Genomic DNA, 19143 nt, shown 5'->3' on the forward strand with positions numbered 1-19143 from the left:
TGAATACAAGTACTTGGGAGTGTTATTACTACCTCTGAGGGTTTAGATCTTGAAGTAGTCACCTCATACAAGTAGTTGGGAGTATGGCTAGACGGTGCACTGTCCTTCTCTCAGCACATATCAAAGCTGCAGTCTAGACTTGGTTCCCTCTATCGTAATCGCTCCTCTTTCACCCCAGCTGCCAAACTAACCCTGATTCAGATGACCATCCTACCCATGCTAGATTACAGAGACATAATTTATATATCGGCTCTCGAGCGGCTAGATGTTCTTTACCATTCGGCCATCAGATTTACCACCAATGCTCCTTATAGGACACATCACTGCACTCTACACTCCTCTGTAAATTGGTAATCTCTGTATACCCGTCACAAGACCCACTGGTTGATGCTTATGTAAACTCAGCAAAAAATCACAGCGAGATCTACTGTTTCTATGATATGATGAAAGACCAGCAAGATCAACTGTCTCTATTATATTATGACAGACCAGCTAGATCTACTGTCTCTATTATATTATGACAGACCAGCTAGATCTACTGTCTCTATTATATTATGACAGACCAGCTAGATCTACTGTCTCTATTATATTATGACAGACCAGCTAGATCTACTGTCTCTATTATATTATGACAGACCAGCTAGATCTACTGTCTCTATTATATTCTGACAGACCAGCTAGATCTACTGTCTCTATTATATTATGACAGACCAGCTAGATCTACTGTATCTATTATATTATGACAGACAAGCTAGATCTACTGTCTCTATTATATTATGACAGACCAGCTAGATCTACTGTCTCTATTATACTCCTCTGTAAACTGGTCATCTCTGTAGACCTGTGGTTGATGCTTATTTATAAAAATCCTCTTAGGCCTCACTCCCCCCTATCTGAGATATCTACTGCAGCCCTCATCCTCCACATACAAATGAATGTAATGTCTCACCTGTCACAGTCATCCAGCTCTCTGGTGATTCTCCTTCAGAGTTGGCACACTTGTAGAGTCCTTCATCTGACTTGGATACTGCAGGGATGGTCATCTCTCCTGTAGTCTCAGCCCTGATGAGGGATCCATCTTTGTAGAAATCAGCTGTGAGGTTAGAGGGAGTTCCCTGATATCTGCAGCGCAGAGTCACAGAATCTCCCCCAGTCACAGGAAGGGCAGGGCTCACCAGGATCACAGCTCCAGCTGTATATAATATATAAACATCATATATAAACAGGTCTCTCCAGGATCACAGCTCCATCTGTATATAATATCTAAACATCATATATAAACAGGTCTCTCCAGGATCACAGCTCCAGCTGTATATAATATATAAACATCATATATAAACAGGTCTCTCCAGGATCACAGCTCCAGCTGTATATAATATATAAACAGGTCTCTCCAGGATCACAGCTCCATCTGTATATAATATATAAACATCACATATAAACAGGTCTCTCCAGGATCACAGCTCCAGCTGTATATAATATATAAACATCAAAGGTTTGGATGCACCGACTCAGTTTGGACTCATTCAAGGGTTTTTCTTTATTTTTTAAACTATTTTCTATATTATAAAATAATAGTGAAGACATCAAAACTATGAAATAACACATATGGAATCATGTAGTAACCAAAAAAGTGTTAAACAAATCAAAATATATTTTTCAAATTAGCCACCCTTTGCCTTGATGACAGCTTTGCACACTCTTGGCATTCTCTCAACCAGCTTCACCTGGAATGCTTTTCCAACAGTCTTTTTAATTTATTTATTTTATTTAACCTTCATTTAACTAGGCAAGTCAGTTAAGAACAAATTTGCCTGCTTTTCCTTCACTCGGTGGTCCAACTCATCCCAAACCATCTCAATTGGGTTGAGGTCGGGTGATTGTGAAGGCCAGGTCATCTGATGCAGCATTCCATCACTCTCCTTCTTGGTCAAATAGCCCTTACACAGCCTGGAGGTGTGTTTTGGGTCATTGTCCTGTTGAAAAACAAATGATAGTCCCACTAAGCACAAACTAGATGGGATGGCAAATTGCTGCAGAATGCTGTGGTAGCCATGCTGGTTAAGTGTGCCTTGAATTCTAAATAAATCACTGACAGTGTCACCAGCAAAGCAACCCAACACCATCACACCTCCGCCTCCATGCCTCACGGTGGGAACCACACATGTGGAGATAATCCATTCACCTACTTTGCGTCTCACAAAGACATGGCGGTTGGAACCAACAATATCAAATTTGGACTCATCAGACCAAAGGACAGACTTCCACTGGTCTAATGTCCATTACTCGTGTCTCTTCTTATTATTGGTGTCCTTTAGTAGTGGTTTCTTTGCAGCAATTTGACCATGAAGGCCTGATTCACGCAGTCTCCTCTGAACAGTTGATGTTGAAATGTGTCTGTTACTTGAACTCCATGAAGCATTTATTTACATTTACATTTTAGTCATTTAGCAGACGCTCTTATCCAGAGCGACTTACAGTAGAGTGCATACATTTTATTACATTTTTTTTATTTTTTATTTTATACATACTGAGACAAGGATATCCCTACCGGCCAAACACTCCCTACCGGACAACGCTATGCCAATTGTGCGTCGCCCCACGGATCTCCCGGTTGCGGCCGGCTGCGACAGAGCCCAGCCTGGGCACGAACCCAGAGACTCTGGTGGCGCTGCTAGCACTGCGATGCAGTGCCCTAGACCACTGCGCCACCCGGGAGACTATTTTGGGCTGCAATCTGAGTCTGGTAACTCTAATGAACTTATGCTCTGCAGCAGAGGTAACTCTGAGTCTTCCTTTCCTGTGGCGGTCCTCATAAGAGCCAGTTTCATCATAGCGCTTGATGGTTTTTGCGACTGCACTTTTCCGGATTTGACTGACCTTCATGTCTTAAAGTATTGATAGACTGTCATTTCTTTTTGCTTATTTGAGCTGTTCTTGCCATAACTTCTTAGGGCTGAGATTCCGCTAACGGGACCGATAGGACAACAGCCAGTGAAAGTGCGGGGTGCCATATTCAAACAACAGAAATCTCAGAATTAAAATTCCACAAACATACAAGTATTTCACATCATTTTAAAGATACACTTCTTGTTAATCCCACCACAGTGTCCGATTTCAAATAGGCTTTCCGGCGAAAGTACCACAAACGATTATGTTAGGTCAGAGCCAAGTCACAGAAAGACACAGCCATTTTTCCAGCCAAAGAGAGGAGTCACAAAAAGCAGAAATAGAGATAGAATTAATCACTAGCCTTTGATGATGTTCATCAGATGACACTCATTGGACTTCATGTTACACAATACATGTATGTTTTGTTCGATAAAGTTCATATTTATATAAAAAAATCTCAGTATACATTGGCGCGTTATGTTCAGTAGTTCCAAAAACATCCGGTGATTTTGCAGAGAATCATCAATTTACAGAAATACATAAATGTTGATGAAAATACAACTGTTATGCATGGAATTTTAGATCCACTGCTCCTTAATGCAACCGCTGTGTCAGATTTCCAAAAAGCTTGCAATAATCTGAGCCCAAACAAGCCAAAAAGATATCTGCCATATTGTGCAGTCAACAGAAGTCAGAAATAACATTATAAATATTCACTTACCTTTGATGATCTTCATCAGAATTCACTTCCAGGAATCCCAGATCCACAATAAATGTTTGTTTTGTTCAATAATGTCCATCATTTATGTCCAAATAGCTCCTTTTGTTAGCGCGTTTGGTAAACAAATCCAAACTCACAAAGCGCGTTCACTAGGAGCATACGAATAGTCAAAAAGTTCCGTTACAGTCCGTAGAAACATGTCAAACGAAGTATAGAATCAAACTTTAGGATGTTTTTAACATAAATCTTCAATAATGTTCCAACCGGAGAATTCCTTTGTCTTCAGAATTGCAATGGAACTCAAGCTAACTCTCACATGAATGTGCATGGTCAGCATATGGTCAGCTCATGGCAGACCTTACTCAATCCCCTCTCATTCGGCCCCCCTTCACAGCAGAAGCATCAAACAAGGTTCTACAGACTGTTGACATCTAGTGGAAGCCTTAGGAAGTGCAACATGACCAATATCCCACTGTATCTTCAATAGGGAATGAGTTGAAACACGACCAACCTCATATTTCCCACTTCCTGGTTGGATTTTTTCTCAGGTTATTGCCTGCCATATGAGTTCTGTTATACTCACAGACATCATTCAAACAGTTTTAGAAATTTCAGAGTGTTGTCTATCCAAATATACTAATAATATGCAGATATTTGCAGCTGGGACTGAGTAGCAGGCAGTAGCAGGCAGTTAACTCTGGGCACCTTATTCATCCAAGCTACTCAGTACTGCCCCCAGCCATAAGAAGATAATATGGACTTGGTCTTTTACCAAATAGGGTTATCTTCTGTATACCACCACTACCTTGTCACAACACAACTGATTGGCTCAAACTCATTAAGAAGGAAAGAAATTTCACAAATTAACTTTTAACAAGGCGCACCTGTTAATTGAAATGCATTCCAGGTGACTACCTTATGAAGGTGGTTGAGAGAATAGCAAGCGTGTGGAAATCACTCACCAATGAGAAGGGTGGCTACTTTGAAGAATCTAAAATATATTTTGATTTGTTTAACACTTCTTTGCTTACTACATGATTCAATATGAGTTATTTCATAGTTTTGACATCACAGCAGTATATAATATGTAAACATCAAATATAAACATTAGCTATCTGAAACCAGATGAACCACTAAACACTATAATGTTAGTAGATGGTGTTTGTGGACATACCAGGTACTGTGATGTTGACAGCATTGCTGTGTTCTCCAGACCCAGACTCACACCAGTACACTCCACTGTCTGATGGTATTAGTGACATGATGCATGAAGACCCTTGTTGTTTTCCCCAGGTAGTATGACACTCTGAAAGGTTTCCTCTCTCTGTGTTCCTCATCACTCTCCATCCAGCAGAGTTCCCCTGAACCTCACAGCTCAGAGAGACAGACTCAAATTCAAAGAATTGAGATCTGTCAGGACTGACACTCAGAGATGCTGAAAGAGGGATCAGAGAGAGAGAGAGAGAGAGAGATATAGAGAGTGATAAAGGGAGAGAGAGAGAGATAGAGAGAGAGAGAGAGAGAGATAGAGAGGGATAGAGATTGATAGAGAGAGAGGGAGAGAGAGTGATAAAGGGAGAGAGAGAGAGAGATGGAGAGAGAGATGGAGAGAGAGAGGGAGAGACAGAGACAGAGAGAGGGAGAGATAGTGATAAAGGGAGAGAGAGAGAGAGATGGAGAGAGAGATGGGAGAGAGAGAGAGAGAGAGAGAGAGAGAGAGAGAGAGAGAGAGAGAGAGAGAGAGAGAGAGAGAGAGAGAGAGAGAGAGAGAGAGAGAGAGAGAGAGAGAGAGAGAGAGAGAGAGAGAGAGAGAGAGAGACACACAGAGAGAGAGAGAGAGAGAGAGAGAGACACAGAGAGAGAGAGAGAGAGAGAGAGTGATAAAGGGACACACAGAGAGAGAGAGAGAGAGAGAGAGTGATAAAGGGACACACAGAGAGAGAGACAGAGAGAGACAGAGAGAGACAGAGAGAGACAGAGAGAGAGAGAGAGAGAGAGAGAGAGAGAGACACACAGAGAGAGAGAGAGAGAGAGAGAGACACAGAGAGAGAGAGAGAGAGAGAGAGTGATAAAGGGACACACAGAGAGAGAGAGAGAGAGAGTGATAAAGGGACACACAGAGAGAGAGACAGAGAGAGACAGAGAGAGACAGAGAGAGACAGAGAGAGAGAGAGACCCTAATTGACAACCAAACAAACCAAAACAAAGGCAAAGTCTTCTCATGCTTTGTTGATTTCAAAAAAGCCTTCGACTCAATTTGGCATGAGGGTCTGCTATACAAATTGATGGAAAGTGGTGTTGGGGGAAAAACATACGACATTATAAAATCCATGTACACAAACAACAAGTGTGCGGTTAAAATTGGCAAAAAACACACACATTTCTTCACACAGGGTCGTGGGGTGAGACAGGGATGCAGCTTAAGCCCCACCCTCTTCAACATATATATCAACGAATTGGCGAGGGCATTAGAACAGTCTGCAGCACCTGGCCTCACCCTACTAGAATCCGAAGTCAAATGTCTACTGTTTGCTGATGATCTGGTGCTTCTGTCACCAACCAAGGAGGGCCTACAGCAGCACCTAGATCTTCTGCACAGATTCTGTCAGACCTGGGCCCTGACAGTAAATCTCAGTAAGACCAAAATAATGGTGTTCCAAAAAAGGTCCAGTCGCCAGGACCACAAATTCCATCTAGACACCGTTGCCCTAGAGCACACAAAAAACTATACATACCTCGGCCTAAACCTCAGCACCACAGGTAACTTCCACAAAGCTGTGAACGATCTGAGAGACAAGGCAAGAAGGGCATTCTATGCCATCAAAAGGAACATAAATTTCAACATACCAATTAGGATCTGGCTAAAAATACTTGAATCAGTCATAGAGCCTATTGCCCTTTATGGTTGTGAGGTCTGGGGTCCGCTCACCAACCAAGATTTCACAAAATGGGACAAACACCAAATTGAGACTCTGCATGCAGAATTCTGCAAAAATATCCTCCGTGTACAACGTAGAACACCAAATAATGCATGCAGAGCAGAATTAGGCCGATACCCACTAATTATCAAAATCCAGAAAAGAGCCGTTAAATTCTACAACCACCTAAAAGGAAGCGATTCCCAAACCTTCCATAACAAAGCAATCACCTACAGAGAGATGAACCTGGAGAAGAGTCCCCTAAGCAAGCTGGTCCTGGGGCTCTGTTCACAAACACACCCCACAGAGCCCCAGGACAACAGCACAATTAGACCCAACCAAATCATGAGAAAACAAAAAGATAATTACTTGACACATTGGAAAGAATTAACAAACAAACAGAGCAAACTAGAATGCTATTTGGCCCTAAACAGAGAGTACACAGTGGCAGAATACCTGACCACTGTGACTGACCCAAACTTAAGGAAAGCTTTGACTATGTACAGACTCAGTGAGCATAGCCTTGCTATTGAGAAAGGCCGCCGTAGGCAGACATGGCTCTCAAGAGAAGACAGGCTATGTGCTCACTGCCCACAAAATGAGGTGGAAACTGAGCTGCACTTCCTAACCTCCTGCCCAATGTATGACCATATTAGAGACACATATTTCCCTCAGATCACACAGATCCACAAAGAATTCGAAAACAAATCCAATTTTGATAAACTCCCATATCTACTGGGTGAAATTCCACAGTGTGCCATCACAGCAGCAAGATTTGTGACCTGTTGCCACAAGAAAAGGGCAACCAGTGAAGAACAAACACCATTGTAAATACAACCCATATTTATGTTTATTTATTTTAACTTGTGTGCTTTAACCATTTATACATTGCTACAACACTGTATATATATAATATGACATTTGTAATGTCTTTATTGCTTTGAAACTTCTGTATGTGTAATGTTTACTGTTAATTTTTATTGTTTATTTCACTTTTGTATATTATCTACCTCACTTGCTTTGGCAATGTTAACACATGTTTCCCATGCCAATAAAGCCCCTTGAATTGAATTGAATTGAATTGAGAGAGAGAGAGAGAGAGAGAGAGAGACACACAGAGAGAGAGAGAGACACACAGAGAGAGAGAGAGACACACAGAGAGAGAGAGAGACACACAGAGAGAGAGAGAGACACACAGAGAGAGAGAGAGAGAGAGAGAGAGACACAGAGAGAGAGAGAGAGAGAGAGAGAGTGATAAAGGGACACACAGAGAGAGAGACAGAGAGAGTGATAAAGGGACACACAGAGAGACAGACAGAGAGAGTGATAAAGGGACACACAGAGAGAGAGACAGAGAGAGAGAGAGAGAGAGAGAGAGAGAGAGAGAGAGAGAGAGAGAGAGAGAGAGAGAGAGAGAGAGAGAGAGAGAGAGAGAGAGAGAGACACACACGCAGAGAGAGAGAGACACACACAGAGAGAGAGAGAGAGAGAGACACACACAGAGAGAGAGAGAGAGAGAGAGAGAGAGAGAGACACACACACAGAGAGAGAGAGAGAGAGAGAGACACACACAGAGAGAGAGAGAGAGAGAGAGACACACACACAGAGAGAGAGAGAGAGAGAGAGACACACAGAGAGAGAGAGAGAGAGAGACACACAGAGAGAGAGAGAGAGAGAGACACACACAGAGAGAGAGAGAGAGAGAGAGAGAGAGAGAGAGAGACACACAGAGAGAGAGAGAGAGAGAGAGAGACACACAGAGAGAGAGACAGAGAGAGAGAGAGACACACAGAGAGAGAGAGAGAGAGAGAGACACACAGAGAGAGAGACAGAGAGAGAGAGAGACACACAGAGAGAGAGACAGAGAGAGTGATAAAGGGACACAGAGAGAGAGACAGAGAGAGACAGAGAGAGAGAGAGACACACAGAGAGAGAGACAGAGAGAGTGATAAAGGGACACAGAGAGAGAGACAGAGAGAGTGATAAAGGGACACAGAGAGAGAGAGAGAGAGTGATAAAGGGACACAGAGAGAGAGACAGAGAGAGTGATAAAGGGACACAGAGAGAGAGACAGAGAGAGACAGAGAGAGACAGAGAGAGAGACAGAGAGAGACAGAGAGAGACAGAGAGAGATAGAGAGAGACAGAGAGTGATAAAGGGACACAGAGAGTGATAAAGGGACACAGAGAGAGATAGAGAGACACAGAGAGTGATAGAGAGAGATAGAGAGAGATAGAGAGAGATAGAGAGAGATAGAGAGAGATAGAGAGACAGAGAGAGATAGAGAGTGATAAAGGGACACAGAGAGAGAGAGGGATAGAGAGAGAGACAGAGAGAGACAGAGAGGGACACAGAGAGAGAGATAGAGAGTGATAAAGGGACACAGAGAGAGAGAGAGAGATAGAGAGAGAGACAGAGAGAGACAGAGAGAGACAGAGAGAGACAGAGAGAGACAGAGAGAGATAGAGAGTGATAAAGGGACACAGAGAGAGATAGGGATAGAGAGAGAGACAGAGAGAGACAGAGAGAGACAGAGAGAGACAGAGAGAGAGACAGAGAGAGACAGAGAGAGACAGAGAGAGACAGAGAGAGACAGAGAGAGATAGAGAGTGATAAAGGGACACAGAGAGAGAGAGGGATAGAGAGAGAGACAGAGAGAGACAGTGAGAGACAGAGAGAGACAGAGAGAGATAGAGAGTGATAAAGGGACACAGAGAGACAGAGAGAGATAGAGAGTGATAAAGGGACACAGAGAGAGAGAGAGAGATAGAGAGTGATAAAGGGACACAGAGAGAGAGAGGGATAGAGAGAGAGACAGAGAGAGAGAGAGGGATAGAGAGTGATAAAGGAACAGAGAGAGAGAGAGAGTTGCATTGTCTAAAGTAAAGTATTAAATAAAGGCCCCCAAGAGCAGTAGAGACTGTATTGGAACAGAGATGCAGAAGGGTTGGTGCAGAGTAGGGTGTAATATTATACTGGCTACCATATTAAAACAATCTACTAACTTTCTCTACTTCTTACTAGACTCTATCATTAATATGCAGAAAAGATCCAGATCAGTAATGTGTAGACCAACCCTCAAACACAACACCAGCTGTACTGACCTTGGTCTGACTAGAAGTTAATCTGTGCTTTTTGCCATAAAGTCCCTAACAGATAAAGTGCTCAGAGCATATTTTTCATTTAGAAAGACACTGTATAAATGTAACCCACCAACTAGATTTTTGATTATAATATTTGTCTACACTCAAATGTCCTATTTTTTTTATTTAAACCTTTTTTAACTAGGCAAGTCAGTTAAGAACAAATTCTTATTTACAATGATGGCCTAGAAACAGAGGGTTAACTGCCTTGTTCAGGGGCAGAACGACAGATTTTTACCATGTCAGCTCGGGGATTTGAACTAGCAACTTTTCGAAGGAGATGGCGTAGCGGAGCAGCAACATTTAGTTTATTTACTATTTAAAATATACATCATTGGATGAAAGCCCCAATTTGGGACATTCCCATAGCACTCCAAATTCTGGACTCACCCTGTGATCCAGAATATTATCATCACAAGGCTTTCTTATACAACTGGCCCAACCCAGAGAGACCCTTCAGAGCAATTGGCCCAACCCAGAGAGAGACCCTTCAGATCAACTGGCCCAACCCAGAGAGACCCTTCAGATCAACTGGCCCAACCCAGAGAGACCCTTCAGATCAACTGGCCCAACCCAGAGAGAGACCCTTCAGATCAACTGGCCCAACCCAGAGAGAGACCCTTCAGATCAACTGGCCCAACCCAGAGAGAGACCCTTTAGATCAACTGGCCCAACCCAGAGAGAGACCCTTCAGATCAACTGGCCCAACCCAGAGAGACCCTTCAGATCAACTGGCCCAACCCAGAGAGAGACCCTTCAGATCAACTGGCCCAACCCAGAGAGACCCTTCAGATCAACTGGCCCAACCCAGAGAGAGACCCTTCAGATCAACTGGCCCAACCCAGAGAGAGACCCTTCAGATCAACTGGCCCAACCCAGAGAGAGACCCTTCAGATCAACTGGCCCAACCCAGAGAGACCCTTCAAAGCAACTGGCCCAACCCAGAGAGAGACCCTTCAGATCAACTGGCCCAACCCAGAGAGACCCTTCAGATCAACTGGCCCAACCCAGAGAGAGACCCTTCAGATCAACTGGCCCAACCCAGAGAGAGACCCTTCAGATCAACTGGCCCAACCCAGAGAGTGACCCTTCAGATCAACTGGCCCAACCCAGAGAGAGACCCTTTAGATCAACTGGCCCAACCCAGAGAGAGACCCTTTAGATCAACTGGCCCAACCCAGAGAGACCCTTCAGATCAACTGGCCCAACCCAGAGAGAGACCCTTCAGATCAACTGGCCCAACCCAGAGAGACCCTTCAGATCAACTGGTCCAACCCAGAGAGAGACCCTTCAGATCAACTGGCCCAACCCAGAGAGAGACCCTTCAGATCAACTGGCCCAACCCAGAGAGAGACCCTTTAGATCAGGGGTGTCAAAGTCAAATGGACGGAGGGCCAAATAAAAAATTTAGCTACAAGCCGAGGGCCGGACTGTTCGAATGTTCATTGAAAAATTTTTAAATGACGCATATAGTCTAGTGAACCTAATTGAACCTACTGAAAACCTAACAAATATATTCCAATATGATCAGATAAATAAAGCAATATTTTCTTATGGCTCTGTCAGTAATCTTTAATTTTCAACAGACACAAAAGACAAATTTCCTTTATATAAAAATCCCCATAACATGAACATTAAATGAAAGAAACCGGTATTCAAGGCACCATCAGTAGCCTATATTTTCTATTTTAGCAAAAGTGGGCTAAATTTACTTCAAAGAAAAAAACAATAATAGCAATTTTCTATCATCCACTCAACTGAAATATTTTTAAAATATAATTGGATTGAAATACAATAAAATAAAGTGCAAAAATCTATTAATCAAAAACAACACTTTGTTTAAGGAGAAGTAACATGCAGTGAAAACAAATATTAAACTTTAACTTTTAAACTTGAACTGAGTAAAAACTCTAAATATGTGATTGCACAGTAATGTTCACTTGTTTGAGGTTGAGGGTGATACTTGGTGGTGTCCCATCTTTTCCACAAGTTCATCAATGTTCGGGGTAAGGCTCTGAGCTGAGGAAATCCTCAGAATTGAGTGGAGGTGTTCAGCAGTAAGTCGACTTCTGTGTGATGTTTTGTTCAGGTTCATCAAAGAAAACAGTTGTTCACACAGGTATGTGCTGCCAAACATAGACAACGTTTGAGCAGCCTGGATGCGCAGCTGGGCCATTGTGTCGGGGAGGAAACGGGCGAACTCCGCAGCACCCACTGCCGCATATTTTGCCCTCAGTGCATCATTGCATTGGAGGTCAATCAACTCCATTTGGAGGTTTGGTGGTGAGCTTTCCACGTCAACAGCAAATGGGTTACCGAGCAGTTCCAACCTGCTTTTTTGTGCTTCAAAGTCAGCAAATCGGCGTCGAAAGTCAGCGGCAAGCATACCTATTTTATCAGCCAACTGTGCGCTCGGGAACGCACTGGTAGAGAGCTTCTCTTTCATGGTCTGGCAGCTGGGAAAGTGGCTCAAATTTTCTTTCCGCATCTGCGTCTCCCACAGAGTCAGTTTGGTTTTAAATGCCTTCACTGTACTGTACATATCAGAGATGACATGATCCCGACCCTGCAGCTGCAAGTTCATTGCATTCAGATGACTCGTAATGTCACACAGAAAAGCCATTTCACACAGAAACATTTCGTCTCGGAGTTGTGTTGTGTCTTTCCCTTTGCTGTCCAAGAACAGACAAATCTCCTCACGAAGCTCGAAACATCTTTGAAGCACCTTTCCCTGGCTTAGCCATCGCACCTCTGTGTGATAAGGCAAATCACCATGCTCCGTTTCTAACTCCGTCAGAAATGCCTTGAACTGGCGGTGATTCAAACCTTTGGCTCTGATAAAGTTAACTGTGCGCGTGATGATGCTCATTACATGCTCCATTTTCAAGGCTTTACCGCACAACGCTTCCTGGTGTATGATACAATGATAAGCTGTCAGCTCACCTGTCGCGTTTTCCTCTTGCATCTTTTCCCGTATCTTCGCCACCAGTCCGCTCCTGTGTCCACACATCGCAGGTGCTCCGTCGGTTGTCAAACCCACGAGTTTTTCCCAAGGCAGCTCCATCTCATTTACACATCTTGACACCTCTTCATACAAATCATGCCCCGTAGTTGTGCCATGCATAGGACGTAAAGCCAAAAACTCCTCTGTCACGCTTAGGCTGGAGTCCACTCCGCGGATGAAAATTGACAACTGGGCAATGTCAGAAATGTCGGTGCTCTCATCCACAGCCAAGGAATATGCAATGAAATCTTTTCCCTTTTTCACAAGCTGCTCTTTTAGATTGATGGACAACTGGTCTACTCTCTCGGCAATGGTGTTTCTGCTCAGACTCACATTTAAAAAGAGTTGCCTTTTTTCTGGGCAAACTTCGTCACAAACTTTAATCATGCAGTTTTTGATGAAATCCCCCTCCGTAAATGGCCGGGCTGATTTAGCGATCTCTTCTGCCAAAATAAAACTGGCCTTGACAGCAGCCTGGCCTTGTGATTTGGCTTTTTTGAACAGAGCCTGTCGAGATTTGAGGCCTCGTTTTAATTCCTCTGCCTTTTGTAGCCTTTGTTCCATGTCCATATTCTTGTTTTTGTCCGCGTGTTTCGTTTCATAATGTCGTCTCAGATTATACTCTTTCAGTACCGCCACACTTTCTCCACACAGAAGACACACAGGTTTTCCAGCTACCTCCGTGAACATATACTCCGACTCCCACCTTGTTTGAAACCCCCGGTTCTCAGTGTCCACCTTCCGTTTTGCCATTTTTGATGGGTATCTGAAAGTTAATTTTACTGTGATGCTGACGACTGCTGTGCCAATAAATATTGAAATGAAGCAGCCTACTGCTCGGTGCGTCACCGTTGCATTGTGGGAAATGTAGTATTGGTGCGTGTAAAAGATCTGCGGGCTGCCGGCTTGCTGCGGTCTGCGGGCCGGTTCTAATAATAAATCAAGATCATCCCAGGGGCCGTAAAAAACCTTCTCGCGGGCCGGATGTGGCCCGCGGGCCTTGACTCTGACATATGTGCTTTAGATCAACTGGCCCAACCCAGAGAGAGACCCTTTAGATCAACTGGCCCAACCCAGAGAGACCCTTTAGATCAACTGGCCCAACCCAGAGAGACCCTTCAGATCAACTGGCCCAACCCAGAGAGAGACCCTTCAGATCAACTGGCCCAACCCAGAGAGACCCTTCAGATCAACTGGCCCAACCCAGAGAGACCCTTCAGATCAACTGGCCCAACCCAGAGAAAGACCCTTCAGATCAACTGGCCCAACCCAGAGAGAGACCCTTCAGATCAACTGGCCCAACCCAGAGAGACCCTTCAGATCAACTGGCCCAACCCAGAGAGAGACCCTTCAGATCAACTGGCCCAACCCAGAGAGAGACCCTTCAGATCAACTGGCCCAACCCAGAGAGATCCTTTAGATCAACTGGCCCAACCCAGAGAGAGACCCTTCAGATCAACTGGCCCAACCCAGAGAGAGACCCTTCAGAGCAACTGGCCCAACAGAGAGAGACCATTCAGATCAACTGGCCCAACCCAGAGAGAGACCCTTCAGATCAACTGGCCCAACCCAGAGAGAGACCCTTTAGATCAACTGGCCCAACCCAGAGAGAGACCCTTCAGATCAACTGGCCCAACCCAGAGAGAGACCCTTCAGATCAACTGGCCCAACCCAGAGAGAGACCCTTCAGATCAACTGGCCCAACCCAGAGAGAGACCCTTCAGATCAACTGGCCCAACCCAGAGAGAGACCCTTCAGATCAACTGGCCCAACCCAGAGAGAGACCCTTTAGATCAACTGGCCCAACCCAGAGAGAGACCCTTCAGATCAACTGGTCCAACCCAGAGAGACCCTTTAGATCAACTGGCCCAACCCAGAGAGAGACCCTTCAGATCAACTGGCCCAACCCAGAGAGAGACCCTTTAGATCAACTGGCCCAACCCAGAGAGAGACCCTTCAGATCAACTGGCCCAACCCAGAGAGAGACCCTTCAGATCAACTGGCCCAACCCAGAGAGACCCTTCAGATCAACTGGCCCAACCCAGAGAGAGACCCTTCAGATCAACTGGTCCAACCCAGAGAGAGACCCTTCAGATCCGTATCTGTTGCTTTTATACATGTCTTACTACTCGAAAGTCGTCTAAATTCTCGCTCAAAAATCTCCTGTGACTTATTTTTCAAATTGGCATGTTTTGTTTCAAAATGTCTGCGTAAGAGTGAAGGTTTCATTGAGTTGTGAGATATAATTTTTGCACGTATAACACACTGTGGCTGAGGAAAGGCACTACTCTCAATATCAGTGAAACCCAAATCAATGTAGTTCTCATCATATTAGCGCCTCTTCGATGGTCCAACGTTCTTGTCTGTTGTTCGGTGCTTTCCCGGATAAGGGGCCAGTAGCTCTTCGGCTGCATCAGATTCACAACTGTCAGTGTCCATGCTAGCTGGGCTAACAACAAATGTAGAATTACTGATGCTAGCATTGGATGTGCTCGTGGAAGCAGAACAACTTGTGTCGTCGACAGGTGCAGGTGTAGTACTGCTGGTAGCAGTGACCATAACCTGGTAGCAGCAGTACTACCAGTATAGCTGTTATGTGTCTCTATGGACACGGGACTTACTTCTTTAACCATTTATCCATTTAGAGCAACTGGCTCAAAAGCACCAGATAAATTCAATAATCAAACCACAAACAACTCAATACTTACAAATATAATTCTCTAACCAAAATACATACACTAATTATTGGCTAAATGAAATTCAGTTTAAACACAAACTTCAGTGTTACCAAATCCTAAATAGAGATATCCAATTAGCATGACACCTTGTCCAAATCAAAGAACTCAAACAAAGGAAGACTTTAACAATGTACAGATTCAGTGACCATAGCCTGGCCAGAGAGACAGACCAATGTACAGATTCAGTGACCATAGAGACAGACCAATGAACAGACTCAGTGACCATAGAGACAGACCAATGAACAGACTCAGTGACCATAGAGACAAACCAATGAACAGACTCAGTGACCATAGAGACAAACTAATGTACAGACTCAGTGACCATAACCTGGTCATAGAGACAGACCAATGAACAGACTCAGTGACCATAACCTGGTCATAGAGACAGACCAATGTACAGACTCAGTGACCATAGAGACCCATGTACAGACTCAGTGACCATAGAGACAGACCAATGTACAGATTCAGTGACCATAGAGACAGACCAATGTACAGACTCAGTGACCATATCCTGGTCATAGAGACAGACCAATGTACAGACTCAGTGACCATAGAGACAGACCAATGTACAGACTCAGTGACCATAGAGACAGACCAATGTACAGACTCAGTGACCATAGAGACAGACCAATGTACAGACTCAGTGACCATAGGGACAGACCAATGTACAGACTCAGTGACCATAGAGACAGACCAATGTACAGACTCAGTGACCATAGAGACAAACCAATGAACAGACTCAGTGACCATAGGGACAGACCAATGTACAGACTCAGTGACCATAGAGACAGACCAATGTACAGACTCGGTGACCATAAGGACAAACCAATGAACAGACTCAGTGACCATAACCTGGGCATAGAGAAAGACCAATGTACAGACTCAGTGACCATAGAGACAGACCAATGTACAGACTCAGTGACCATAGAGACAAAACAATGAACAGACTCAGTGACCATAGGGACAGACCAATGTACAGACTCAGTGACCATAAAGACAGACCAATGAACAGACTCAGCAACCATAACCGGGCCATAGAGACAGACCAATGTACAGACTCAGTGACCATAGAGACAGACCAATGTACAGACTCAGTGACCATAGAGACAGACCAATGTACAGACTCAGTGACCATAGAGACAGACCAATGAACAGACTCAGTGACCATAGAGACAAACCAATGAACAGACTCAGTGACCATAGGGACAAACCAATGAACAGACTCAGTGACCATAACCTGGTCATAGAGAAAGACCAATGTACAGACTCAGTGACCATAGAGACAGACCAATGTACAGACTCAGTGACCATAGAGACAGACCAATGAACAGACTCAGTGACCATAGAGACAAACCAATGAACAGACTCAGTGACCATAGGGACAGACCAATGTACAGACTCAGTGACCATAGAGACAGACCAATGTACAGACTCGGTGACCATAAGGACAAACCAATGAACAGACTCAGTGACCATAACCTGGTCATAGAGAAAGACCAATGTACAGACTCAGTGACCATAGAGACAGACCAATGTACAGACTCAGTGACCATAGAGACAAACCAATGAACAGACTCAGTGACCATAAAGACAGTAGATCTAGCTGGTCAGTCATAATATAATAGAGACAGTAGATCTAGCTGGTCTGTCATAATATAATAGAGACAGTAGATCTAGCTGGTCTGTCATAATATAGTAGAGACAGTAGATCTAGCTGGTCTGTCATAATATAATAGAGACAGTAGATCTATCTGGTCTGTCATAATGTAATAGAGACATTAGATCTAGCTGGTCTGTCATAATATAATAGAGACAGTAGATCTAGCTTGTCTGTCATAATATAATAGAGACAGTATATCTAGCTGGTCTGTCATAATATAATAGAGACAGTAGATCTAGCTGGTCTGTCGTAATATAATAGAGACAGTAGATCTATCTAGCTGGTCTGTCATAATATAATAGAGACAGTAGATCTAGCTGGTCTGTCATAATATAATAGAGACAGTAGATCTAGCTGGTCTGTCATAATATAATAGAGACAGTAGATCTAGCTGGTCTGTCATAATATAATAGAGACAGTAGATCTAGCTGGGCTGTCATAATATAATAGAGACAGTAGATCTAGCTGGTCTGTCATAATATAATAGAGACAGTAGATCTAGCTGGTTTGTCATAATATAATAGAGCCAATAGATCTAGCTGGTCTGTCATAATATAATAGAGACAGTAGATCTAGTATGTCGTTCATAATATAATAGAGACAGTAGATCTAGCTGGTCTGTCATAATATAATAGAGACAATTGATCTAGCTGGTCTGTCATAATATAATAGAGACAGTAGATCTAGCTCGTCTGTCATAATATAATAGAGACAGTAGATCTAGCTCCAGATTATGTCCTGGTCTGTCATAATATAATAGAGACAGTAGATCTAGCTCCAGATTATGTCCTGGTCTGTCATAATATAATAGAGACAGTAGATCTAGCTGGTCTGTCATAATATAATAGAGACAGTAGATCTAGCTGGTCTGTCATAATATAATAGAGACAGTAGATCTAGCTGGGCTGTCATAATATAATAGAGACAGTAGATCTAGATGGTCTGTCATAATATAATAGAGACAGTAGATCTAGCTGGTCTGTCATAATATAATAGAGACAGTAGATCTAGCTGGTCTGTCATAATGTAATAGAGACATTAGATCTAGCTGGTCTGTCATAATATAATAGAGACATTAGATCTAGCTGGTCTGTCATAATATAATAGAGACATTAGATCTAGCTGGTCTGTCATAATGTAATAGAGACATTAGATCTAGCTGGTCTGTCATAATATAATAGAGACATTAGATCTAGCTGGTCTGTCATAATATAATAGAGACATTAGATCTAGCTGGTCTGTCATAATATAATAGAGACATTAGATCTAGCTGGTCTGTCATAATATAATAGAGACATTAGATCTAGCTGGTCTGTCATAATATAATAGAGACATTAGATCTAGCTGGTCTGTCATAATATAATAGAGACATTAGATCTAGCTGGTCTGTCATAATATAATAGAGACATTAGATCTAGCTGGTCTGTCATAATATAATAGAGACATTAGATCTAGCTGGTCTGTCATAATATAATAGAGACATATTAGATCTGAGCTTGGTCTGTCATAATATAATAGAGACATTAGATCTAGCTGGTCTGTCATAATATAATAGAGACATTAGATCTAGCTGGTCTGTCATAATATAATAGAGACATTAGATCTAGCTGGTCTGTCATAATATAATAGAGACATTAGATCTAGCTGGTCTGTCATAATATAATAGAGACATTAGATCTAGCTGGTCTGTCATAATATAATAGAGACATTAGATCTAGCTGGTCTGTCATAATATAATAGAGACATTAGATCTAGCTGGTCTGTCATAATGTAATAGAGACATTAGATCTAGCTGGTCTGTCATTATATAATAGAGACAATAGATCTAGCTGGTCTGTCATAATGTAATAGAGACATTAGATCTAGCTGGTCTGTCATAATGTAATAGAGACATTAGATCTAGCTGGTCTGTCATTATATAATAGAGACAATAGATCTAGCTGGTCTGTCATAATGTAATAGAGACATTAGATCTAGCTGGTCTGTCATAATATAATAGAGACATTAGATCTAGCTGGTCTGTCATAATGTAATAGAGACATTAGATCTAGCTGGTCTGTCATAATA

The 19143-nt window shown here is 43.0% G+C and overlaps 2 protein-coding genes across 3 annotated transcripts in view; one reads left to right on the forward strand and one right to left on the reverse strand.

Annotated features, from left to right (window-relative positions):
* LOC139561632 (Fc receptor-like protein 5) overlaps window positions 1–19143 on the forward strand; it is a gene marked incomplete in the record, with an annotated part of 1233720 nt that overhangs the window by 933092 nt on the left and 281485 nt on the right.
* LOC139561633 (butyrophilin-like protein 2) overlaps window positions 1–19143 on the reverse strand; it is a 494010-nt gene that overhangs the window by 425072 nt on the left and 49795 nt on the right. For both annotated transcript variants that reach the window (XM_071378858.1, XM_071378857.1), the window contains exons 3-4: window positions 4788–5048; window positions 950–1192 (exon numbers count right to left, since the gene is read on the reverse strand). In XM_071378858.1, coding sequence (XP_071234959.1) covers window positions 950–1192; window positions 4788–5048 — 504 coding nt within the window. The remainder of the gene's footprint in view (window positions 1–949; window positions 1193–4787; window positions 5049–19143) is intronic.

This window comes from Salvelinus alpinus, chromosome 31 (assembly GCF_045679555.1).
Source record: "Salvelinus alpinus chromosome 31, SLU_Salpinus.1, whole genome shotgun sequence".
Lineage (NCBI taxonomy): Eukaryota > Metazoa > Chordata > Actinopteri > Salmoniformes > Salmonidae > Salvelinus > Salvelinus alpinus.